The 22,647-nt window shown below is 41.1% G+C and overlaps 1 protein-coding gene and 1 non-coding gene across 2 annotated transcripts; one reads left to right on the top strand and one right to left on the bottom strand.

Moving 5' to 3' along the window:
* The first annotated feature begins 543 nt into the window (after positions 1–543).
* Positions 544–617, top strand: Trnan-guu (transfer RNA asparagine (anticodon GUU)). The gene has a single exon. It is a non-coding gene; the product is annotated as a tRNA-Asn (tRNA).
* Positions 618–2,456: 1,839 nt separating this feature from the next.
* LOC113176900 (low affinity immunoglobulin gamma Fc region receptor III-A-like) lies at positions 2,457–9,473 on the bottom strand. Its single transcript, XM_026381462.2, has 5 exons — positions 9,390–9,473; positions 8,710–8,730; positions 7,741–7,998; positions 5,912–6,166; positions 2,457–3,857 (listed from the first exon to the last, which is right to left on the bottom strand). Exons 1-5 carry the CDS (start codon positions 9,427–9,429, stop codon positions 3,670–3,672), a joined length of 762 nt encoding a protein of 253 aa, XP_026237247.1. The 5' UTR covers positions 9,430–9,473; the 3' UTR covers positions 2,457–3,669.
* Between the last annotated feature and the right edge of the window lie 13,174 nt (positions 9,474–22,647).

Genomic DNA, 22,647 nt, shown 5'->3' with positions numbered 1-22,647 from the left:
GCTTAATATACTAGTAAAAATCTTTTTAAGTATATGGGTTGAAGATTAATATTGTTATTCGAAACACCTTTACTATATTTTTTCAGACATACGATGGACACAATCATGATACAATATTTTAAGTTTCACAATCGTAAGTCATTACTTACGCATATATATGCCACGTAAATTGTCTACATCAGAAAAGAAAAAAAAAAAAAAAAAAAAAAGCTTAAAGCTTATTAACATATCTTTCTGAGCAAATTTAACTGAACTCCCAAACCACGGAGAGCATTCTTTGGGATTTCCTAAAGACTTTCTCGCTCGTCTGTCCTCCTTGGCTTCCTCTTCCTCAGCCTCTTGCTCGTAGAAGCTGAGTCCTGTTCCAGATCTAACCAGGTGCTAGCCCGGGAAAAGACGCGCCACTTTGGCGCCTTGGTGTGCTTGCAACCGAGGTGCCTCCAGATTCCTAGGTCTGCCTTAACCATAAATTTTTAGGACATAAAGAACACTAGGAATTTATTCTTCAATGAATTAACTTGGCAGCTCGCTCTCCCAGCGCCTGTCTCTGTGGCGCAATCGGTTAGCGCGTTCGGCTGTTAACCGAAAGGTTGGTGGTTCGAGCCCACCCAGGGACGAAAAGGTGTATTTTGTGAACCGTGAGGGCCTGTGCATGTTGAAACTCCACCACGTGTAACCGCTAGCAGCCCGGAAATGGTTGTTATCATAGTCTTCATCCTTAGCTGTTTCACCCCCTGCGTTTGGTAACTTTGAAAAAGCAATTATTGTTTTCCTTTTAACCACTGAAACTGCACCACGAAATTAAGGTTTTTACAAGAATTTACTAACCAAAGGAAGCAAGCACAGGACTAATAATCTAAAAACGAATTCATTATCTTTTCCACCAAACCTGTTCTTGCCTTGCCTTTGTATTTCCTGCGTCATCAAAAGGGCACCAAGCCCTGAACCTGGATCCGCAATCACGCTGAGTCCTACTGGTTGCCAATTCCTGGAGAGTTCGCTTCCTAAATATTGTTCAACCAGACTTGTTCAGCCTAACAGTCAGTAGGACAGCTTCCTCTTGGATTATTGCAATACCTACCCTAGCCCCCTAGCGAGTTTCCTGCCTTTTATTCTCTCCTGTCCATCTTGCAGGTAAATGCCAGGGAATCTTGCTAAACTACAAATCTGATCTGCTTCAATTACCTCAATGGCTTGCTGGTGTTAGACCAGGACGCAAGAAAAGACCACTGACTCCAATTAAAATCAAATTAAAGCAAGCTTATTATTTCGACCGGCCGGGCTGCCTTTCCCTCCCAAAACAGCGGGAACAAGACAGCAGCGAGGCTTCTTTGTGGCCCAGTTTTATAGCCCAAAAAGTTACACAAAGGGGGGGTTACAGACAACAACACTCTGAGGAGCATAACACAAGTTTACATTTTGCTGGCCCCGGCATCAGAATTTATGGAGATCTTAGAGACTCAGAGAGGGTCATTGTCCGGCCAGGGAAGGCCAGAATTTATGAGGCGTCACTAAGGTTTAGGAAAGGGTTGTTATCTGGTCAGGGGAAACCGGACCTGGGTGAGTTCAGGGCACAGGCAGGCATTCCAAGTAGGTTTACAACATCAACTAATGGCCAGGCCATACAGACATCCTGATATTTTTACAGAAAACAGAAATGAATCCTTCATAACTTGTGACAAGCTGGCTTCTAATCTAATGAGATAACTAGGCTAGGTATATCACTGGGTCCGATACAACCTCCATACTTTGGCAGGCAGTGCCCTTCACAGTGTGCCCAGAACTCTCCCCTTTTCATCACTGGGTGGACTCCAACAGAATCAAACTGTTTTCTTGAACCCATAGACTTCTGCCTGACAAGTCCTTCTTATCCTTCACCACCCAAGGGGATTCTTTGTTCTCTTCCTATTTGCCTATTTTTCTCTTCATAATCAAAATTCCTCCAGAGAATGACCCTGAGGTGTCTAATATCTTCACTACACTCAACCATTGCATGTTGTAGGAACTAAATAAATATGAGTGAAAATACAAGGTTACCAAATGTACTTGTCTCATGTCTAAATCTTATCCAATATTCATACACTCATTTTGAATGACCTTGGTATATAAACTATACAATTATACTTGGTATAAACCACACAATTAGGCTGAACCTCTGCCCAGGCCTCTAACCTCCTTAGTAGCTGTGGCTTTTCCTATCAGCCCCAATGTGCTGAAATGACCTCTAACTCCCATTCATCTTCCTATCACATGTAGCTTATAAAAAATCCCATTTTACTCAATTGTCCAGCAAGATTTAAAAAATAAGCTAATAATTCATAAAAGTTGTGGTAAAATGGTTGCTGAGTAGAATGTGGTTTTGCATAAATCCAAACTAAACCCCCCACAGATTTTTGACAAAAGAAGGGGAAAAACAGATCCGATCATTTGTATTTTATTACCATGGTTTTTTTTTTTTTTTCCATCTTTGAGAGTCGAATGCAAGATCTTGTAAAATGTTTTATTGAAAGCAAAAGTGTTTTGTTAAAAACATCGAGAACAGAAAGAGATAGTTAAAGCTTTCTTCCATAAGCAATGTTTTCCTTCCCTGCCCCCACCCCATTGGAACTGTTATGCTGAGAGATTTCAAAGTTTCACAATTTAACTCAGTCAGTAGAATTCAGGACATTTAGAGTTGGTTATCCAACATTTGTTCAATGAATAATGGGAACAAAGTTATATCTGAATTAGATATTGAAACAGAAAAGCTGTATTTAAAGTCCCTGCTCCTCCTTGTCTCTAATTCGTACTACGTTGGTCAACAAGTGTCTTCACTCCTTGACCATTCCTTCCTGTGAACTTGTGGTTGACTCTTTGTTGCGTGCTTTTCTCAGCTCAGAGAGTGAACTGTCTCTGTTTCACTTAGCATAACACAAGTCTGTCTGATCTAAGCTTTCTTTTTCAACCTCTGCTCTTTACCCCACCCCAAGTCTTCAGCCCCCTTCCTAGGCTTATTGCCTACTCATGCATTAAAAGGGTTCATTATCATATATTCACAAACCATTCCAATTTTGATAGATACTCCTCTGGAAAACTCAATTAGATGTCATGGCTATAATTTCCTGTTGACTCCAACATGCCTCCTGCTTTCGGCAATTTTACCTCTGGGTCCAGATGTGGATACCTCCCCCGGTCTATTCTGGACTTCCCTGCTCTTTCTCAGCCATCCCCTTCATTAGGTCTGTTGAATTGCCTAGGTCCCCAGGAGTTCCCACCCTCTATCTGGAAGGAGTTTGGGGTTCCTCTGAAGGCAACCAGACCACTATCATTCTGGCCCTTCCTCAACTGTTAATAGTTTATCTAATTATTCATTTATTCAGGAACAATTTTTATATGTTTAAAGGTTCATCATGCAGAGTATGTGAGGGAATGGTTAAGCCAGAGAAAGTATATAGCTCCTACACTCAGTTCCTGAGAGAATTCCCCAGCTTCTCACTAGGACATTGCTTTTGGCCTTTCCTTTTCACTAGAGACCTGGAGGAAACAGAGAGTTGGGAGAAGTGCCCTCGGCCCAGGCTCTGAGTTCTATTTTTTTCTGCTGCTCAAAGAAATGCCTGATGGGGATGATGAGGTTGCTGATCCACAGAGAGGTTCATAGAAGCTGTGCCAGTGCCCTTATTACCCCATGGGTCATTTGTCCTGAGGGTCCCGGCTCCATCTAACTTTGTGTTTGGACCAGTCTCCCCCTGAACTTTGAAGGTTTCTTCGCACAGAAAAATATAGCCCTGTGTCCACTGCAAATAAGAGTCCCATCATCAGGCAGAAAGCAATTTGATGCCAAGGTAGAAAAACTGAGGAGGTGGATGGAAATGCTGAACCTAGGAGAAGTAGAGAAATGAGAAAAATGACAGTTATTAGGGCAGAAATTTGGAATAAATAGTGAGGCCACCAGTAGACAGTGTTCCTGACACCTGCCAGGAGACAGGCTCTAGGGAATGAATGAGAGGAGAACCTAAGGGAAGCCTTCGCTCCCTTCCACTGACTCCCAATCTTACTGCTATGCCACTGGGCTCAGCTTGTTCAACACTTTTAGCTGTAGCTTCAGCTTGTTTGTGGGAATGTGACAGGGAGTGTCCAGCAACTTAGGTTGTCAATAGAAGTTGTGTGATAATTATGAAATTGTTGCTGTTGGCACAAATTTGTGGATTTTTGTTTCAATTTTTGAACTTAATTTTGATATAATTTAAAACAGAACAAATCTACCAGAATAATATAAAGAACTCTCATGTATCCTTCACCCAGATTCACTGATTATTTACATTTTTCCCCATTGCTTTACCATTTGCTTTCTTCCTAACCATTTGAGGGTAATATAGGCCCTCCACATCTGTGGGTTCTGCATCTGAGGATCTGACCAACTGAAGATCAAAAATATATTTTTAAAAAAATTGTGATTGTACTAAACAGACTTTTTTCATTATCATTATTCCCTAAGCAATACAGTATAACAGCTATTTGTGTAATATTTACATTAAGTATCTAATACAATCTAAACAAGATTTAAAGTAATAGGAAGACATGCACAGGTTACGTGCAAATAACTACACCATTTTATCTAAGGCCTTGAGTGTCTTCAGATTTTGGCATGCAGGTGGGGGGACTAGAATCAATTCCCCCCACAGATCCCAAGTGATAGCTGTATTTACTTCCTTTTTACTTATTTATTGCAGTACTGATACTGGTGGTTTATGTCTGTAATTCCAGCAACTTGAGAAGCTGAGGCAGGAGGATTATAAATTTAAGGCTAACTTCAGCAACTTAGTGAGACCCTGTCTCAAAATAATAATAATAATTAATAATAATTAATAATAATAATAATAATAATAGACCAGGCATGCCTGTAATCCCAGTGGCTAAAGAGGCTGGGGCAGGAGAATCTCGAGTTCCAAGCCAGCCTCAGCAAAAGCTAGGTGCTAGAGACAGTGAGACCCTGTCTCTAAATACAATCCAAAAAGGGTTAGGGATGTGTCTCAGTGGCTGAGTGCCTCTGAATTCAATCTCTAGTACCAAAAAAAAAAAAAAAAAAAGTGCTGGGGAAGTAATTCAGTGATACAGCTCTTGGGTTCAGTACCCAATACCCCACCACCCTGCCCCCCCCAACCCCCAACAGAAATCTAGCACATTGAAAGATGCCTAATAAATGACAGTTTGCTTTTGTTACAGAGAAGAAATTGAGGTTCAAAGAGACTACATGGTTTGCCTACAGTCACACAGTCAATTAACCACAGAACCCAGATTCAGAGTCCTTTCTATAATTGAGGGGCTCCTGCCAGTCTAACTCTTGATTAATAAAAAAGGCTTGCATGGGAAAGGAGGGCTTTTAAGGATGGGCCAGCATGACAGGGTCACATGATATTGCAGGCATGTTGGGGTAAGGAGAGGTCTATTTATAGGTAAGGAAATGTGGCTCCCGCTCCTGCTTTCACACTGCAGAGTGAATGGCACCTCTTGGCTACCCCTTAGCAACAGGCTAGAACAGAACTGCAAACCTACCCAGCAACCAGGTGTCTATTGGTCACTAGGAAGAACTCCATATAAATAAGTCTGTGGAGGAATTAGGTATCGTTTCCCAACTAATTTTCTTTTTAATTTTTACATTTTAAAAAATTTATTATTAAAAGGATTGGGGATTGAACTCAAGGGCATTCTGTTATTGAACTGAACTGCCAGCCTTTTTTATTTTTTATTTATTTTGAGACAGGGTTTTGCTAAGTTGCTGATGTCTTCACTAAGTTGGTGAGGCTGGCCTTGAATTTACAATCCTTCTGCCTCAACCTCCTGAGTCACTTGGATTACCTGGCCTAACATATTTTCCAGTGTGAAATACCAACTCCAAACAGCTCTGGGTGCTCTAGGGCTGAATAGCTCTCACCTCCAATGATGATGTTCACAGACTCTGAAGATTCGTTGTGACTCCCAATAAGCCCCCTGCAGAAGTAGGAGCCACTGTCCTTGTATGTGGCCTTTGGAATGTACAACTCGGAATTGCGATGAAAATACTTCTTGCCTCTGCCATCTTGTAAATACGTGACCTTATGCACAGGCGTATTCTTCCAGCTGTGGCATCTCAGCCGGAGAGGCTCCCCGGGCTGGAGCACCCGCTTAGGGGTCTGGAGCAACAACCAGCCTGAAGACACAGAGAGACCTTAGGTCAGAAGGCCCAAGCTGTCTATGCAGACAGAGCTCTTTAGAATATGACACTCACTACCCAGATCCTGGGACATAATGAAAAGTCAGACCAGGAGCCATCATACATAACACCCTTTGGGAAAAACCTGACTGGGCCTTTTTATCTAAAAAATGGAGAAGAGGGACATACACATGATCAAACATTAAGTTAGAGCAAAAGGACTAAGAATGAGGCGAGAAGTAGATTCTGCAGGATTCTTAAGTATTAGACCTGGATTAGTTTTGTAAGATAATAAGAAATCACAGTAAATTCTAGACTGAAGGTAAAAACTACATTAGAAAATAATAATTTGTCCCATTAGAAAAAAAAATGGCAGACTTCAAGAAGGAATAGGCAGTTATAGGAGTTTTTTTTGTTGTTTTTTTTTTCTCATTACAACTGGAGGTTGAACCCAGGGACTTGGGTATGTTGGGCAAATATTCTGCTAATGAGCTACATCCTCTCTCTTTTCTGTTTTTTTATTTTGAAGTAGGCTCTCACTAAGTTACCCAGGCTAGCCTTGAACTTGCAATCCTCTTGCCTCAACCTCCTGGTATTACAGGTGTGGGCCACTACACCCAGATCACAGGTCCAATTTCATGAAACTGTTGCAGACCCACTCTTGTTATATTCCCCTTCCCCTCCAGGCCTGTTTCACCCATATATGTTGTGGGGCAGCCATGGAAATAGAGCCAGGCTTTCATGGTAGTACTACAGATATTTGAAGGATACCAGGAAAGACACCCGTCTCCAAAATGTGCACATTGGTACTCTCAGCAACTCAGGAGACTGAGACAGAAGAAGGATTGCAAGTTTGAGACCAGCCTGGGCAACTTAGGGTCACCCTGTCTCAAAATAAAGAAAAAGGGCTGGTGATGTAGCTCACTGGTAGAGCATCCCTGTGTTCAATCTAAAACTAAAAACAAAAACAAAAATGTTCTTGCCTGCTCCTGTTGTTGAGATGCTGCTAACACACAAATACTTTCATTCCAGGATTAATATACAGGCTGAAAACATATCTACCTTTATTATCAGGGGTATCACACTGCCAAATTTACCCTGAAGTGTGAATTCCAGTACAGCATTGATGGGAAAAGAGAGAAGATGGTAGGTAATCTTGGATAGTTTGGGAGGCTTAGGGTATTACAGACCTGAGAATGAGAAGAATATTGAGATTCCAAAAACAATTTTTTGATTTTTAAAATAAATATTATTGAGACTCAGTGTCATGCCCTGACTTTCAGATGATACATTCACATTGTATGCATTTTGTGTGAATGATGATTCTCTGGTTTGTGCAATGAAGCAGTCCTGTATTCCCTATATGACAGGCCTTGATATTTTGTTTAAGGCCTACATACAACTGGAACTACAATTCTGATATCATTCAGTGGGATGACACATCATTTCATAATATATATTTTTAAAATCTCATCTTGATTTTAATCTTCAAGAACATCATCTTCTAGTTCTTCCCAAGTATTTCAGGGCCCATTACTGGTGAGTTCCCTTTTCCCCCCTTACCAGCTTACCAGTGTGGACTTCTAGATGCACAGCGTCACTTTGCATGGAGAGGTTGGTCTGGCACCTGTACTCTCCACTGTCTTTATCTTTGGCTTCTGCAATGTAGTAGCTAGAGGCCTGGCTTGGGATGAGGTTTCCATTATGGAACCACTGTGTGGAAGTGTCTTCAGGGTGTTGGGCCCCCTGACACTTCAGAGTCACACTGTCTTTCTGGAGCACCCAGTCCCATGGAGGATCTAGGAGCACCACAGCCTTTGGGAGATCTTCTGAGAAGTCAAGAGAATATGGAATGAGAACAGTTGGTGAGCGCATCCCACACTGGCATTCCCAGAGAGGTTCAAAGCCAGAGTGAGCCCATTGCAAACCCATAGTAGGTAACTTAGGCTGAATGTATGACTCAACCTTAAAAGCATCTATTTTTGTTTTGCTTTTGGTTTTCAGTGCTGGAGATTGAACTCAGGTTTGCTTTACCAGTGAGCTACATCTTCAGCTCTATTTATTTTTCATTTGGAGGCAGGATCTTGCTAAATTGCCCAGGCTGACCTTGAACTTGCTATTCTCTGCCTCAGCCTCAGGAGTAGATGAGATTACAGGCAGGCAGCACCACACCCAGCTAGTAGTCTTAGAGCATTTTGACCAGGAGGAGCTTGGCCCCATTTTTGGCCTGCTCTGTACCTTGAAGAAAATGGCCCAGAGAGGCACTGGGCCAAGCCCAGTGGTATTGGGGAAGCTGTTCCTATCTACCCCGTATCAACAGTTTCCCACGCAATGGTCATTTCCTAACATCCTGTGACTGTTGTAACCATATGTACCTTACTTGATTAATTCAGGATCATAGCAAACTCACGGACTGGGCATGTAGCTCAGTGGTAGTGCACTTGCTTAGCAAGTGTGAAACCCTGGGTCAATCCCCAGCACTGTGGGGGGGAAAAACATTCCCCAAAAAACGAACAAAAGAAACCAAAAACCAAACTCACCAGCTTGCATGCCAGCTGAAACTACAAGGGGAAAAAAAAAGTATGAATTAGACCCTGAGCAAGAACAGAGACCATGGTGACTACAGTATAAAGTGATCTAAACCTGCCTCCACCCACCCCAACCCTGGGAGCACTGCGTTCCCAAGAATGGAGATATTTATAGTGGATGCCTTTTGGTTTGCCCACTGGTCTTCAGTGTCTGGGCCTCCTACTTCCACTGAACACCCAAATCCCTATTTTTGACACTGTTCCCTTACTCCTTGTTCCCTGTTCAAAGTCACAAATTAAGGGTGAAGATTGAATTTCCCTGAATCAAGCTTTCCCTGAAACAACTTAATCCTAAAATTTCTTGAAGGAGTCAAAATTAAAAGTTGTAGAAGGGATGGATGCTGGTATGTCAGACTGGAAGAGACAGACCTTAGGAATCATCTAGTTCATGCTCTTCAATTTGCACATAGGGAAACAGAGACTTAGAGGGGTGAAGAAACTGACCGCAAAGTCTCCCTTTACCTTCGAGTGATACACAAATCAGAAACAGCATTCTGTGCTGAGCCCCCCAGACAATTTGTCCTAGGAGCTAAATTCAAGGCTATAGATGTGGTGAGGGGTCCTATCCTTTGGTGGGGGTTCCACCCCAGGGCATCTTGAGCTTTTCCCTCAGTCAGGGGGCCCTGACTTACCTAGAAGTAGCAGAGCCGTTGGTGGCAACAGCTGTTCCATGTTGCTGCTGCGCTTAGCGTGAAGGAGTCACCACAGATATCCGGAGCCCTTTAAAGGACGTAGACAACTGGAAGAGAGGAAGTAAAACCGCCTTTCCCCCATCCCCCAGACCATCACTAAACAGGTTCCTTTTCCGGGAATATCATATGGTTCTCAGATCTAAATTCCAACAAGTGAACCCCATGATAGAGCAGGGATGAGAGCAAAAGAGCTGAAGGAAAAGCCAAGGTGTGTTTGTCCCCTTTGTTCAGGGCAGGTCACCACCAAGCACTTGAGGGACACACAGAGGATCTATCAGAGTATATCTTCAGCAATCTCAGGATGCTTCCTCCTATCTCTTGGGGTTGGGTCCACACAGTGTCAAGAATGGTGTGCATAACCCTGAGGATGACCCTCGAGGAGCCCTGGTTCTATGTCAGAATTTCTCCCTCTTTGGCCTGGCCAAGACCCATCTCCACCCAGCTCAGGACCCGTACGCATACAGAAAGTAGTAATTTTGTGTGTGTGTGTGTGTGTGTGTGTGTTTTAATATTTATTTATTTTTTTAGTTTTCGGCGGACACAACATCTTTGTTGGTATGTGGTGCTGAGGATCGAACGTGGGCCGCACGCATGCCAGGCGAGCGCGCTACCGCTTGAGCCACATGCCACATCCCCAGCCCAGAAAGTAGTAATTTAAGTTCTAGCTGTGTGTGGTGGAGTATGCCTGCAGTCTCAGCAAGTGGGGAGGCTGAGACAAGAGGATAGCAAATTCCAGGTCAGCCTGCTCAACTTCGCCTCACCTTTTCTCAAAATAAAAAATAAAAACGACTGGGGATTTAGCTGGGTGGTAGAGTGCTGCTGGGTTCAATTCCCAGTACCCCTCACACAAAGGCACACAAAAAATGCCTTCAGATCTATGAAAATCTCTTGAGGTGAAGGGTGTGTATCCTCACCCTTCCTGATGATTTTCTTCTTTGATATTTTATTTTTTTTCTGACTCTCTGTGGCCTTCAAATAGAGGAAGGAATTGTTAGCCGCAGAGGAGATGTCAGATAAGAAGGAGAGAGCAGGAGAGAAAGTAACAGGGTGGGGAGACTTCAGCAGGTTTCATGCAGTACTTGTTGAGCACTCACCAAATTTGGGGTTTTATAAGAGTTAATTTCTTTCTTTCTTTCCTTGGTGATTGAACCCAGAGGGCTCTCTACCACTGAGCTACATCCAAGCCCTTTTAATTTTTTTTTTTTTTTTGAGACAAGATCTCACTAAGTTGAACAGGCTGTCCTCGAACTTGTGATCCTCCTGCCTCAGCCTCCCAGTTGTAGGTATGCACCATTGTGCCCAGCTACAAGGGTTAATTTATTTATTTTTTGAGAGAGAGAGAGAATTTTTTTAATATTTATTTTTTAGTTATCGGTGGACACAACATCGTTGTTTGTATGTGGTGCTGAGGATCGAACCCGGGCCGCACGCACACCAGACGAGCGTGCTACCTCTTGAGCCACATCCCCAGCCCTACAAGGGTTAATTTAATAGTGCAGAATAAAGTACACAATTTTCAGAGAGGGAGAGATGGTCTTGGCTTTTTTTTAAAAATCATACTAGGGATTGATCTACCACTTAACTACATCCCTAGCACATTTTATTTTTTTAGCTTTAAGACAAAGTCTCATTAAATTGTGGAGGCTGGTCTCAAACTTTTGATCCAGTGCATAGCTTCAATCTCCAGTGGAGTCAATAGTCATGAGATGTCTACTCCATTTGTAAACTCCTGAGGCAGGTGGCCTTAACCCTCTCTGCCTAACACATTTCTATGTCCTTGTTATGGTGGGCCTAACAAACTGACAGACAGCTACAGGACAGGTGTGGTCCTGTAGCTGAATCCTGAATAAATGGCACTTGTTAACTTGTGAGGGAAGGAGATGTTTAGGTCCTAGACATCCCAGCAAAGGAATGGGCTGATCTGCCTCCTGTTTCAATCCAATAAATTCCTTTCCTTACTGAGTATATTCAGATTCTGATACGGTTTGCTCAAAACCAAGGGTCTTGAGTCATACAATAAGAAGAGAGAAGCAGAAGATGGCAGCTAGAGGGAATCAAGGAAAGAGGAAGATTTTGTTTTACTTTAAGTAAAAGACCTGAGTTTGTTTATAGGCCTTTGGAAGAAGCCAGTAGAGGGGAGAGATCAGATGTCTGACAAAGAGGGAATACTTGACAATGCAAATGTGGATCTTGAAGAGATTAGAACAAAACATGGGCAGGGAGTTATTTTTCTACTGGATATGGAACACCTCACCCTCGAAGCTGAAGGCAGGAAGTGAGGTGGTGCATAAGCAAGTCTATTTTCAGAGGATGAATGAGAAAGTTAAAGTCATTTGTATATATTGGTCCTGATTTTCTTGATTAAGGAAGAGTCAGTCACCTCCCAAGAAAGATGGGTAAACATTGTGGTAGGTGGCTTGAGGATACCAGACAATTTTAAAATTGGCCCTTATGGTAAATGAGGGAAGGAGTTGTCTATATGTAAAAGGATCACCAAAGTTTCCAAACACTCAAGAAAGGATTACCACCCAGTGTCCAGGTGATATGGGTGATTATGGATTTGTAGGTGCATCCAAGCAGTTAAAAACCCACTCAGAGGCAAGGGTGGAGGAGAGTTCTCTTCTCTTGATGGAAAGAGTGTCGAAGAATTTTTAGCCATCTTTTATTTTTTAATTTTATTCTCATTTTTGGTCCTGGGGATTGAATCAAGAGATGCTCTATTGAAGTGGCACTCCCTTTCTCCACAGAAAAGTCGTAACTGAGAAATCTTCACCACGGCTGATTTTAGAACTGTCAGCAAAAGAGACTATGCAAAAGAGTTCAATGTAAATAAACTTCCTATTTTCATGTCGCCCTATTTTACTTGGCCACTGGCCGAGAAGATACCAGTACTCCAGGTTTTTCACAAACATAGCCAGTATAGCTGTTTGTAGAAATGTGCAAACAAGGCCTCTGGCCTTGAGCTGGGGCTTCACAGAGATGGTCTACATTTTTAAGATAAGTTACAATTGAGCTCCATGGTAACAGCTGGCAGGGGGAGGAAAGAAAGGGGAGAAGAAGTTCTCCCCTTCTCAGGTGTTGTCCTTGAAGAGTTAACTTGCCCAAAACAGTAAAAGAAAAAACTGCTTTTATGTGAACTTCTGCAGACTGTGAACTTCTGAGTCCCTCCCCTTACATGCTGGGTATAAAACTCTGAAACTCCCTGAACTTGGGGTTCAGGGGATTGATTGATTACAGCAAAGGCTGTACCCTCTGAACCTGGTTGCAGCCAAATAAAACTGTTTTCTGCTATCTTCGGTGCCCTGCCTCGTTTGTCCCTACAACACTATTTCTGAGCTACATCCTCAGCCCTTTTGGGTGGCGAGGAGTGGGAACTGGGATTGAACTCAGGGGCACTCAGCCACTGAGCCACATCCCCAGTCCTATTTTGTATTTTATTTAGAGACAGGGTCTCACTGAGTTGCTTAGCAACTCGATTTCGCTGAGCCGGGCTTTGAATTCACAATTCCTGCCTCAGCCTCCCAAACAGCTGGGATTATAGGCATGTGCGACTGCACCATACAGCAAATATTTTTTTTCATACTGCTACAGTTAGCTACTTTAATAAATTTAAAGACTTTCTGATCCTTTGGTGTTGTGCTAATTAATATGAAATCCTTACAAGTAGAAAAGTCCTGTAGGCATGTTTAGGAGACTGAAAAATAAAAGAAAGGAAAGAACTTTATGCTATCTCAAGAACAGCTACAGGAAGAAAGGAGGTAGTTGATATTAACTAGAAAGAAGAAAGTTAGCTGGACATTACCCATTCAGTACCTTCCAGATCCAGAAATTTGCTTAAGATGTTAACAGCAAGGAAACAGTGTATTTCGTGACACTCTTAGTTCAGAGATACAGAGCAATGCTGATGATAGGGGACAGATGGAAGTGAGTGGTGGGAACATAAGATTAAGGGAATAACTCTATAAAATTGGTCCACTGTATTGATCACTGCAATACTTTTTTTTTTTTTTTCAAGAAGCAACTTACTGACAGCTGGGAAACAAGAAATTTTTGAACCTGAACCCATAATAACTTCTGAGTTTTTCCAAATTAACAATTGCTATGAAAAAAATCAGTTGATTCAACATGTAGAATATGATAGAGTAGCTACCCAATATCCATTTATCTTCTTCCTTTCTAATACAACCTGAGTTTTATTCAGGAGTCTAATTTATACCCATTTGAAGAAGTAGCCACATAGGATGTAGCATTGACCTGCATTTTATTGATTTAATGGGGGAAAGAGAAATACTGACTTCAATAGGTTCAAGCATGTAGAAGGGAATGCCATCACTGTAGTTTGGATATGAGCCTCCCCACCCACTAAAAAAAGCTCCTGTGTTAATGAAGGGATATTCAGAAGTAAAGTGATTAGATTTTGAGAGCTGCAACCTAATCAGTCCATTCTCACAGAGAATGGTAGAGCACGGCTGGAGGAGGTGGGTTAGGGTTCAGTTGATCTTCCCTGGCCCCTTCCACCAGGATGTTCTGTGTCATCTTGGGCCCAGAACAATAGACTCAGCCAGCCATGAACTAAATCTCTCTTTTTTGGGGTGTTGTTGGGGATTGAACTCAGGGCCTTATACTTACAATGCAATCACTCTACCAAGTGAGCTATACCCCCAGCCTACCATGAACTAAATCTCTAGATCCACAAGCCTTCCTTAAGTTGTTCCTGTCAGGTATTTTGGTCACAGCAATGCAAATCTGACTAACAATTCCAATTCCAAGGCATAATTGAAGAAAGAGTATGTCTCTTTCATTGGACATAAACAAGTGCTTATTTTTTTCAAGTTCTGCCGGCAGCTGTTGTTAAGAGTTTGAGGGCAGCCAAAACACCAAGGAGAAAGAAGTGGAGAGATGGAAGGTCACATTTGGTGACATCCCTGAGTTTCTGAAGCAACCAGACCCTGTCTTAAAGTTAGTAAAAAGGTCTGGGGATGGGCGAGGGAAGAGGAACCCTTCAATTTGAAGTATATTTCCTAATTGTTTAAGCAGTTCTAAGTCAAGGTTTGTTATCTTCAGCCAAAGGCATCCCAATAAATATATAGGTATTTCCTGGATGCCTAGTAAAAAGTTGAGAAATTCTCCATCTGGAAGGAATTAATGATTAACGGGGGAAGAACCTTGACATTTAATGAAGAAGAGAGAATAATACTGACCCAGAGGCAAGAAACTCTAGACCTGGCTATTAGGCCCAGGGTCAGACATGGAATCTAACCAGATCTCAGTCTCTGCATTCAGGAAATGAATGTACACTTGCTCAGACCCAACTCTGGGTAAACAATTTTATGTCTCTCTCTCTTTTTTGGGGGGGGGGATTGGTTTATTTTGCTAAGTTCAGGGGCATTCTACCACGTTTGCAGCAGCACCTCTCCACCCCCTCCCCCACCAAATTTCAATTCTTTTTTGAGACAGGGTCTCACTAAGTTGCCTAGGCTGGACTTTATGATCCTCCTGCCTCAGCCTCTAGAGTTGCTGGGATTACAGCATGCACTAGGCACAATGGACTCAATTTTATGAATTTTTGAATGTCAACTAGAGGGGTAAATGACCCTTCTACTTTTTTGGTGTTGTTAAACATTACTTATCAAAAAAATTAACAATTAATTGACAATATTTTCCCCCCAGAGAGTAAAAAATGAATGTAATTGCCTTGTTTTTTGTTTGTTTGTTTGTTTTTTAAATGTCCACTCTCACCCCTTGGAGTCACATAGGCATTTTTTTTTTTTTTTGAAGATGATAAAAGGATCATATTTATTTTCTGAGATCCAATTGATTTTCACTTTTAAATATCCTTTACCCTCTGAATGGCTTATAGATCAGTAAAATAGTCTGTCATTTCCTCCAGCAAGCCTCCTTTTTACTAATGCTCTGATTCAGCTTTACAGTTGAACTGTATAATTACATAGTGGTATATGCACAAAATGTTGTTGGAACATTTAGGTAAATTTTTTTTTTTTTATTGTTGGTCGTTCAAAACATTACATAGTTCCTCATACATCATATTTCACAGTTTGATTCAAATGAGTTATGAACTCCCAATTTTATCCCGTATACAGATTGCTGTATCACATCAGTTACCCTTCCATTGATTGACATATTGCCTTTCTAGTGTCTGATGTATTCTGCTGTCTGTATTATTCTCTACTATCCCCCCTCCCCTCCCCTCCCCTCCCCTTTTCTCTCTCTACCCCTTCTACTGTAAATCACTTCTTCCATTTGAATTATCTTGTCTTACCCCTCCTTTCCTCTTATATGTCATTTTGTATAACCCTGAGGATCGCCTTCCATTTCCATGCGATTCCCCTTCTCGCTTCCTTTCCCTCCCACCTCTCAACCCTGTTAATGAAAATCTTCGTCTCAAGCTCTTCGTCCCTACCCTGTCCTTGTTTCCTCCCCTTATATCAGAGGAGTCATTTGGTATTTGTTTTTTAAAGATTGACTAGCTTCACTTAGCATAATCTGCTCTAATGCCATCCATTTCCCTCCAAATTCTATGATTTTGTCATTTTTAAATGCAGAGTAATACTCCATTGTGTATAAATGCCACATTTTTTTAATCCATTCATCTATTGAAGGGCATCTAGGCTGATTCCACAATCTTGCTATCGTAAATTGTGCTGCTATGAACATCGATGTAGCAGTGTCCCTGTAGCATGCTCTTGTTAGGGCTTTAGGGAATAGACCGAGAAGGGGAATAGCTGGGTCAAATGGTGGTTCCATTCCCAGCTTTCCAAGAAATCTCCATACTGCTTTCCAAATTGGCTGCACCAATTTGCAGTCCCACCAGCAATGAACAAGAGTGCCCTTTTCCCCACATCCTCTCCAGCACTTATTGTTGTTTGACTTCCTAATGGCTGCCAATCTTACTGGAGTGAGATGGTATCTTAGGGTAGTTTTGATTTGCATTTCTCTGACTGCTAGCGATGGTGAGCATTTTTTCATGTACTTATTGATTGATTGTATGTCCTCTTCTGAGAAGTGTCTGTTCAGGTCCTTTGCCCATTTATTGATTGGGTTACTTGTTGTCTTATTGTCTAATTTTTTGAGTTCTTTATATATTCTGGTTATTAGGGCTCTATCTGAAGTGTGTGGAGTAAAGATTTGTTCCCAGGATGTAGGCTCCCTGTTTATCTCTCTTATTGTTTCTTTTGCTGAGAAAAAACTTTTTAGTTTGAGTAAGTCCCATTTGTTGATTCTAGTTGTTAACTCTTGCGCTATGGGTGTCCTATTGAGGAATTTGGAGCCTGCTCCCACAGTATGTAGATCATAACCAACTTTTTCTTCTATCAGATGCCGTGTCTCTGATTTAATATCAAGCTCCTTGATCCATTTTGAGTTAACTTTTGTGCAAGGCGAGAGATAGGGATTCAGATTCATTTTGATGCAAATGGATTTCCAGTTTTCCCAGCACCATTTGTTGAAGATGCTATCCTTCCTCCATTGCATGCTTTTAGCCCCTTTATCAAATATAAGATAGTTGTAGTTTTGTGGATTGGTTACTGTGTCCTCTATTCTGTACCACATAGGCATTTTTTAAACCTTATTTTATTTATGATGTGGTGCTGAGAATTGAACACAGTGCCTCACACATGCTGGGTGAGCGCTCTACCACTGAGCCCCAGCCCCAGCCCTGTAATATAGCCTTTTTTTTTTTTTTTTAAAGAGAGAGTGAGAGAGAGAGAGAGTATTTTAATATTGATTTTTTAGTCTTTGGCGGACACAACATCTTTGTATGTGGTGCTGAGGATCGAACCCGGGCCGCACGCATGCCAGGCGAGCGCACTACCGCTTGAGCCACATCCCCAGCACTGTAACAGCCTTTTAAGGAAGTATTCTACTTGTCCATTTAATTAAAAAAAAATATTATTTAAAAAAATTTTTTTAAATTTGTTTTAATTAGTTATACATGACAGTATAATGCATTTATGCACTTGGATATATCATACATAGATGGGATATAATTTCTCATTTTCTAAGTGTACATGTTGTAGAATCACATTGGTCATGTAGTCACATATACATATACAGTAATAATGTCTGCTTTGTTCTACTATCCTTCCTATTGCACATCCTCTCCCCTCTCCTCCCTTCACTCTCCTCCACCTAATCTAAGGAAACTTTATTCTTCTCAAGTGTCCCCCCCACCCATTGTGAATTAGCATCTACAAATTAGAGAAAACATTAGGTCTTTGGTTTTTTTGGATTGGTTTATTTTGCTAAGTTCAGAAGTCCATTACAATGGATATCAAAATAGCTGGTTGCAGTGACACGTGCCTTAATCCCAGTGACTGGGGAGGCTGTCGCAGCAGAATCACTAGTTAGAGATCAGCCTGGACAATTTAGTGAGACCCTGTCTCAAAGTTAGTAAAAAGGTCTGGGGATGTAGCTCAGAGTCTAGAGAGCCACTGGGTTCAATCTCCAGAACTGAGAAGTGGGGGGAAAAATCATTTAATAATAAAAAAAAATTCACTTTACATGGGGAGTATAGTGAGAAAAAGAAATAGGAAAGGAAACTAGCTGTATAAAAGGAAGGGGAAGCCAGAGTTGGAGAGAGATGTGAAGACTTTAAGTGGGGTAGAAGAAAACCAATGGTGGCAAACTAAGACAAACACTGGATCAGGGAGGGAAAATAATTATTAAGAAAGTCATGTAGGGGTTGGGCTTGTGGCTCAGTGGTAGAACGATAACCTCGCATGTGTTTGGTTCTCAGCACCACATATAAATAAATGAATAAAGTAAAGGTCCATCAACAACTAAAAAAAAAAAAAAAAGAAAGAAAAAGAAAGAAAAGAAAAGTCATGTAGGTTCATAAACTTTGAGGTGGCTTTTTTTTTTTTTTTTGGTACCACAGATTAAACCTTGGGGTGCTTAACCACTGAACCACATCTCCAGTTCTTCTCTATATTTTATTTTGAGACAGAGTCTTGCCAAGTTGCTCAGGGCCTCACTGAATCATAAAAAAAAAGATGGAAACTGCACATAGAAGAAGGCACATACAGAGATATCTGGAAATAGACACGCCCAGAGACACACAAAACCAGTTATTGGAACCAGGAGAGAACAACTCCAAAACACAGGATGAGATAGACAGAAACAGGGCTGGGGATGTGGCTCAAGCGGTGGTGGGCTCGCCTGGCATGTGTGCGGCCCAGGTTCGATCCTCAGCACCACATACCAACAAAGATGTTGTGTCCGCCGAAAACTAAAAAATAAATATTAAAACTCTCTCTCTCTCCCTCACTCTCTCTTTAAAAAAAAAAAAAAAAAAGAGAGAGATAGACAGAAACAAAGGAAGAAAACTAAGAGGAATTGAAATCAATTTTGTGGTGTGCGCTTAAGCCACAGCTTGTTCACTTTGGAAGTGGTTATTCATAGAATACAGCCTATGGATATGTAAGAACTTTCCAGACGGGAATGCTATGCTAGAGTGACTTATAAAAACCCTACCTTATAGTATCCTATATCAGAATGCAATTAGACTCTTCTCGATTACAAAATAATTTTTAAAATTTTATTTTTTAACTGATACATAAAAACAAAAAAATTATATATGTTTGTGGGGGATCACGTGGTATTTCCTTACCCGTGTACATTCCATAGTGTTTAAATGAAATCAAACATATGTATCCTTTATTTCTTTAAAACTGCAAATTTTTAAAGATTCAAAAGAAGTGTGTCAGTGATGTGTTGTGGGAAGACACTGGTCTAAGAGGAAGAAAATCAGGTTTTGGTTTCACTCTGACTGGGGTTTGTCGTCAAACCACATCTCTTCTCTAAATCTGTTTCCTCATCTGTGAAGTGAGGTAATTAGGAGACATTCTATCTAGTTCTTTCCATCTTAAAGATTCTACAGTTCTGAATGTTTGCCTCCAATAGTAACTTCTAGACATTGCTAGTAGTCTTCTGTTTTCTTAAAAATCCTAATGAAGCTCATTAGGCCACTTTTGAGAGCCAAAAGGATTTTTTTTTTTTTTTTAGCAGAGCTAAAATTAAATTTTAGTTTTAGAATTAAATTAAGATTTAATCTTAATTTTCAAGGTTTAAAAATTAGTTATTAAAACTGAACCATTGGAAACATCAGTGGGATCATGAACAGGGCTTAGAACCATTCTGAGAGACTCAATCCTTGTCCCTTTCATCAGGATTTTGTTCTTGTTCTTGTCAACAGTTTTTCACTTGAAAATAAACACACAATCTATAATATATTCTTGCTTTAAATAAGCAAAACACTCCAAAGTAAATACAGTGAAAATGGCATTAATGACTTTTTTCTCCAATTCCACTCCTTTCCTCAGGGACTTCTGACAAGATTGTGGTACAGCATTCCAGAACTTTCCCTATACAATCATATTCATAAACACACATCTACCTATACCTATTTACATTTTGTTCACTTTTGATGTTATTGTTTATGCATTACTAGTTGTTATTATTATTATTATTATTATTAGGTACTGGGGGTTGGGCTCAGGGGCACTTTGCCACTGAGCTATATCCCCAGCCTTTTTCAATTTTTATTTTGAGACAGGACATTGTTAAGTTGCTGAGGCTGGCCTTGAACTTGCAATCCTCCTGCCTCAGCCGCCTGAGTTGCTGGGGTTACAAGTGTGTGCACCACACACCCAACTGATACATATTATTCTGCAACTTACTTTTTTACAACAATTCCACATACACATAGAGATACATTTTTTTTCAATTGGAGAAAGAATGTCAAAAAAAAATATTTTTGAGGAGGTGTGGGAAAGACATAGTAGCATCCTTTGACTTTTATTCTTAAATTACTTAGATCATTTTTAGCAACAGAATAGGGGCTTTCTCCTATTCAGACATTGTCTACTGCATGGCCAATTCTTGTGATTTTGTTCAGGTATATGGTGGCCACAAGCACTAGGGAAGGCTGGACCTTTTCCCAGACTCAGGAAGTGACTTGGTTACTTTAAGACAACAGTTCTCAAAGTTGAGCCACATCAGGGTCATTAGAGGGCTTGTTGAAATCCAGGCTAGCCAGGTGCAGTGGTGCACACCTATAATCCCACGGGCTGGGGCAGCTGAGGCAAGTTCAAAGTCATCCTCAACAATTTATCGATGCCTTAAGCAATTAGCAAGACTGTCTCAAAATAAAAAAATTAAAAGGTCTAGAGATGTGGCCCAGTGCTTAAGCACCTCTGGCTTCAATCCCTGGTACCAAATAAATCAATAAAATAAAATCCAGGTTGGTGGGTCCCTCCTTCTGAAGTTTCTGATTTGGGTGGAGCCTGAGAATTTGTATGTCTAACTAATTTCCAGCTAGTATGAATACTATTTCTTGGAAAGGATCCTGAGAAGTTCCACGGAGAGAGGGAAAACTCAGCTCAAGATCAGCAGGGTCCTTGATATATGTGAAAGAAAAGAATTTCAGCATGTGGCAGTAGAGGCATAGACAGGGATGTGTTTAGGAAAGCAAGGAATACACATTCAAGATAGAATGCAGGCTAGCTAGAGAGTGAGAGGTGTGTTTTGGGGTCCCTGACTCCTCTTTCAAGGAAACTTGGTGAAGGGTGGGTATGAGAAGGAATGTAAGGGTGATATCAGTCTGGTGAGCATAAGATGGTTTTATGGTGATCTGGTTATTCTCAAGATCTGGAGCTAGGAATGTGGGGATACAGAAAATAGAAGATAGAATGAGTTATTGGAATGCAGGAAATGCCCAAGAAACTTTTGAATGCAAAATAAGCAACTCCTGTGCAACTTGGCCCACGTTCTTAGCACAAGTCCTTGGCCCATAACCTTGACTATATCCTTATGTGCAAAAAGTAGAATGACACAAGGACAATGTGCAAGGGCAAGAAAAACTGGTGTGCAATTGTGTAACTGATCTAACTTCTCTAGCCCACTCCCTAGACTTTCTTTCCTTTTTTTTTCCCCAGATAAAAAAAAAAAAAAAAGAGGAAGGAAGGTATTGAGAGATAACCAGCAATCTTTCCTACCACCACCCTTTTCTTTTTCAAACAGAAGCAATCACTCTTGGCAAAAGTACTAACTTGGATTTGGAGACAAAACTCATCAACAGGCTTTTCTGACTTTGCCAGAAACCTTATCCACATGAAGATGAAATCAAAGATTGTACAAATCACCAGACAGAGGAAAAGCCAAGCTTGACAACATGTGTCAGAATGTTCACCCCTAAAATTACATGAATTTTCACCTAGAGATGGTGTTGGTAGGAATAAGTTGAACAATGCCAGGCAAGACTATCAAAATTCCATGTTCAAGTTTCAGTTTGACTAACTACATGAAACATTCACAACACAATATAGAAAAACTTCAGAAAGTTTTCAGGGTTTGTTTTATTTGTTTGTTTATTTGTTGTGTCAACTCCTTATACTTGCTTGGAACGCACTCGACCACTGAGTCACATCTCCAGCCCCAAGTTAGAAAAACTTCAAAGGAAGGGGTCTTCCTCTAAATTCCCCCAAACCCTGGACCTGAAAGCATTTTAATAAAATTAAACAACTTTTTCTGGATTTTCATTGCAGATTTCTTTGGTGCTGACTCTGCATGCAAGCCTTGTTTTCCAGAAGAAATCCAATTACAATTTCATCATCATGCATCTTGGGTGCAGCTAGCTTAGACCATGGTGATCAGATCAGGAATCAAGGTAGGCTTCTCCTGGGATGGAGCTGACGGCCTCCGTAGAAGAGAGAGTAATAGGGAGAAGTTGCAGCTCTCACCAGGGTCAAGATGTGGTTGTAGATTTTGAGAGCCATGAGGAAAATGCAGAGGATCAGCAAATGATGAAAAGTGTTGGGATGTCAGTCCAGGTCCTGGTCAGGCTCTCAGCATGAGGGCATCATTGTCAGCTGGCTGAGCCAGCCCCTAGACTTTCTATAAATAGTAACACCCTAGACAGCCCACATTTTCTCTTGAATGTGGATCTGCTTTCCTAAATAAATCTGTGTCTCTGGTGCATGTTGAGATTCTGAGTCAAGGTTCCCCTCTCTGGGAACTCCTTCATTAACACATTCTCTTGCTAGTCATTTACTTAGGACTGGGCATGTGATAGGGCTCTAAACAGTGAATCCTCAGGCATACTCTGTTGGGGGTGGGGGTGAAAGTTTTGGAACACAAGAAGTAATTAATTCTCCGTCAGTCTTTGGACATGGTGATATTT

The sequence above is a fragment of the Urocitellus parryii genome, chromosome 11 (genome assembly GCF_045843805.1).
Source record: "Urocitellus parryii isolate mUroPar1 chromosome 11, mUroPar1.hap1, whole genome shotgun sequence".
Classification (NCBI taxonomy): domain Eukaryota; kingdom Metazoa; phylum Chordata; class Mammalia; order Rodentia; family Sciuridae; genus Urocitellus; species Urocitellus parryii.
The sequence above is the reverse complement of the archived record's forward strand: the minus strand, read 5'-3'. Positions and strand labels throughout refer to the sequence as shown.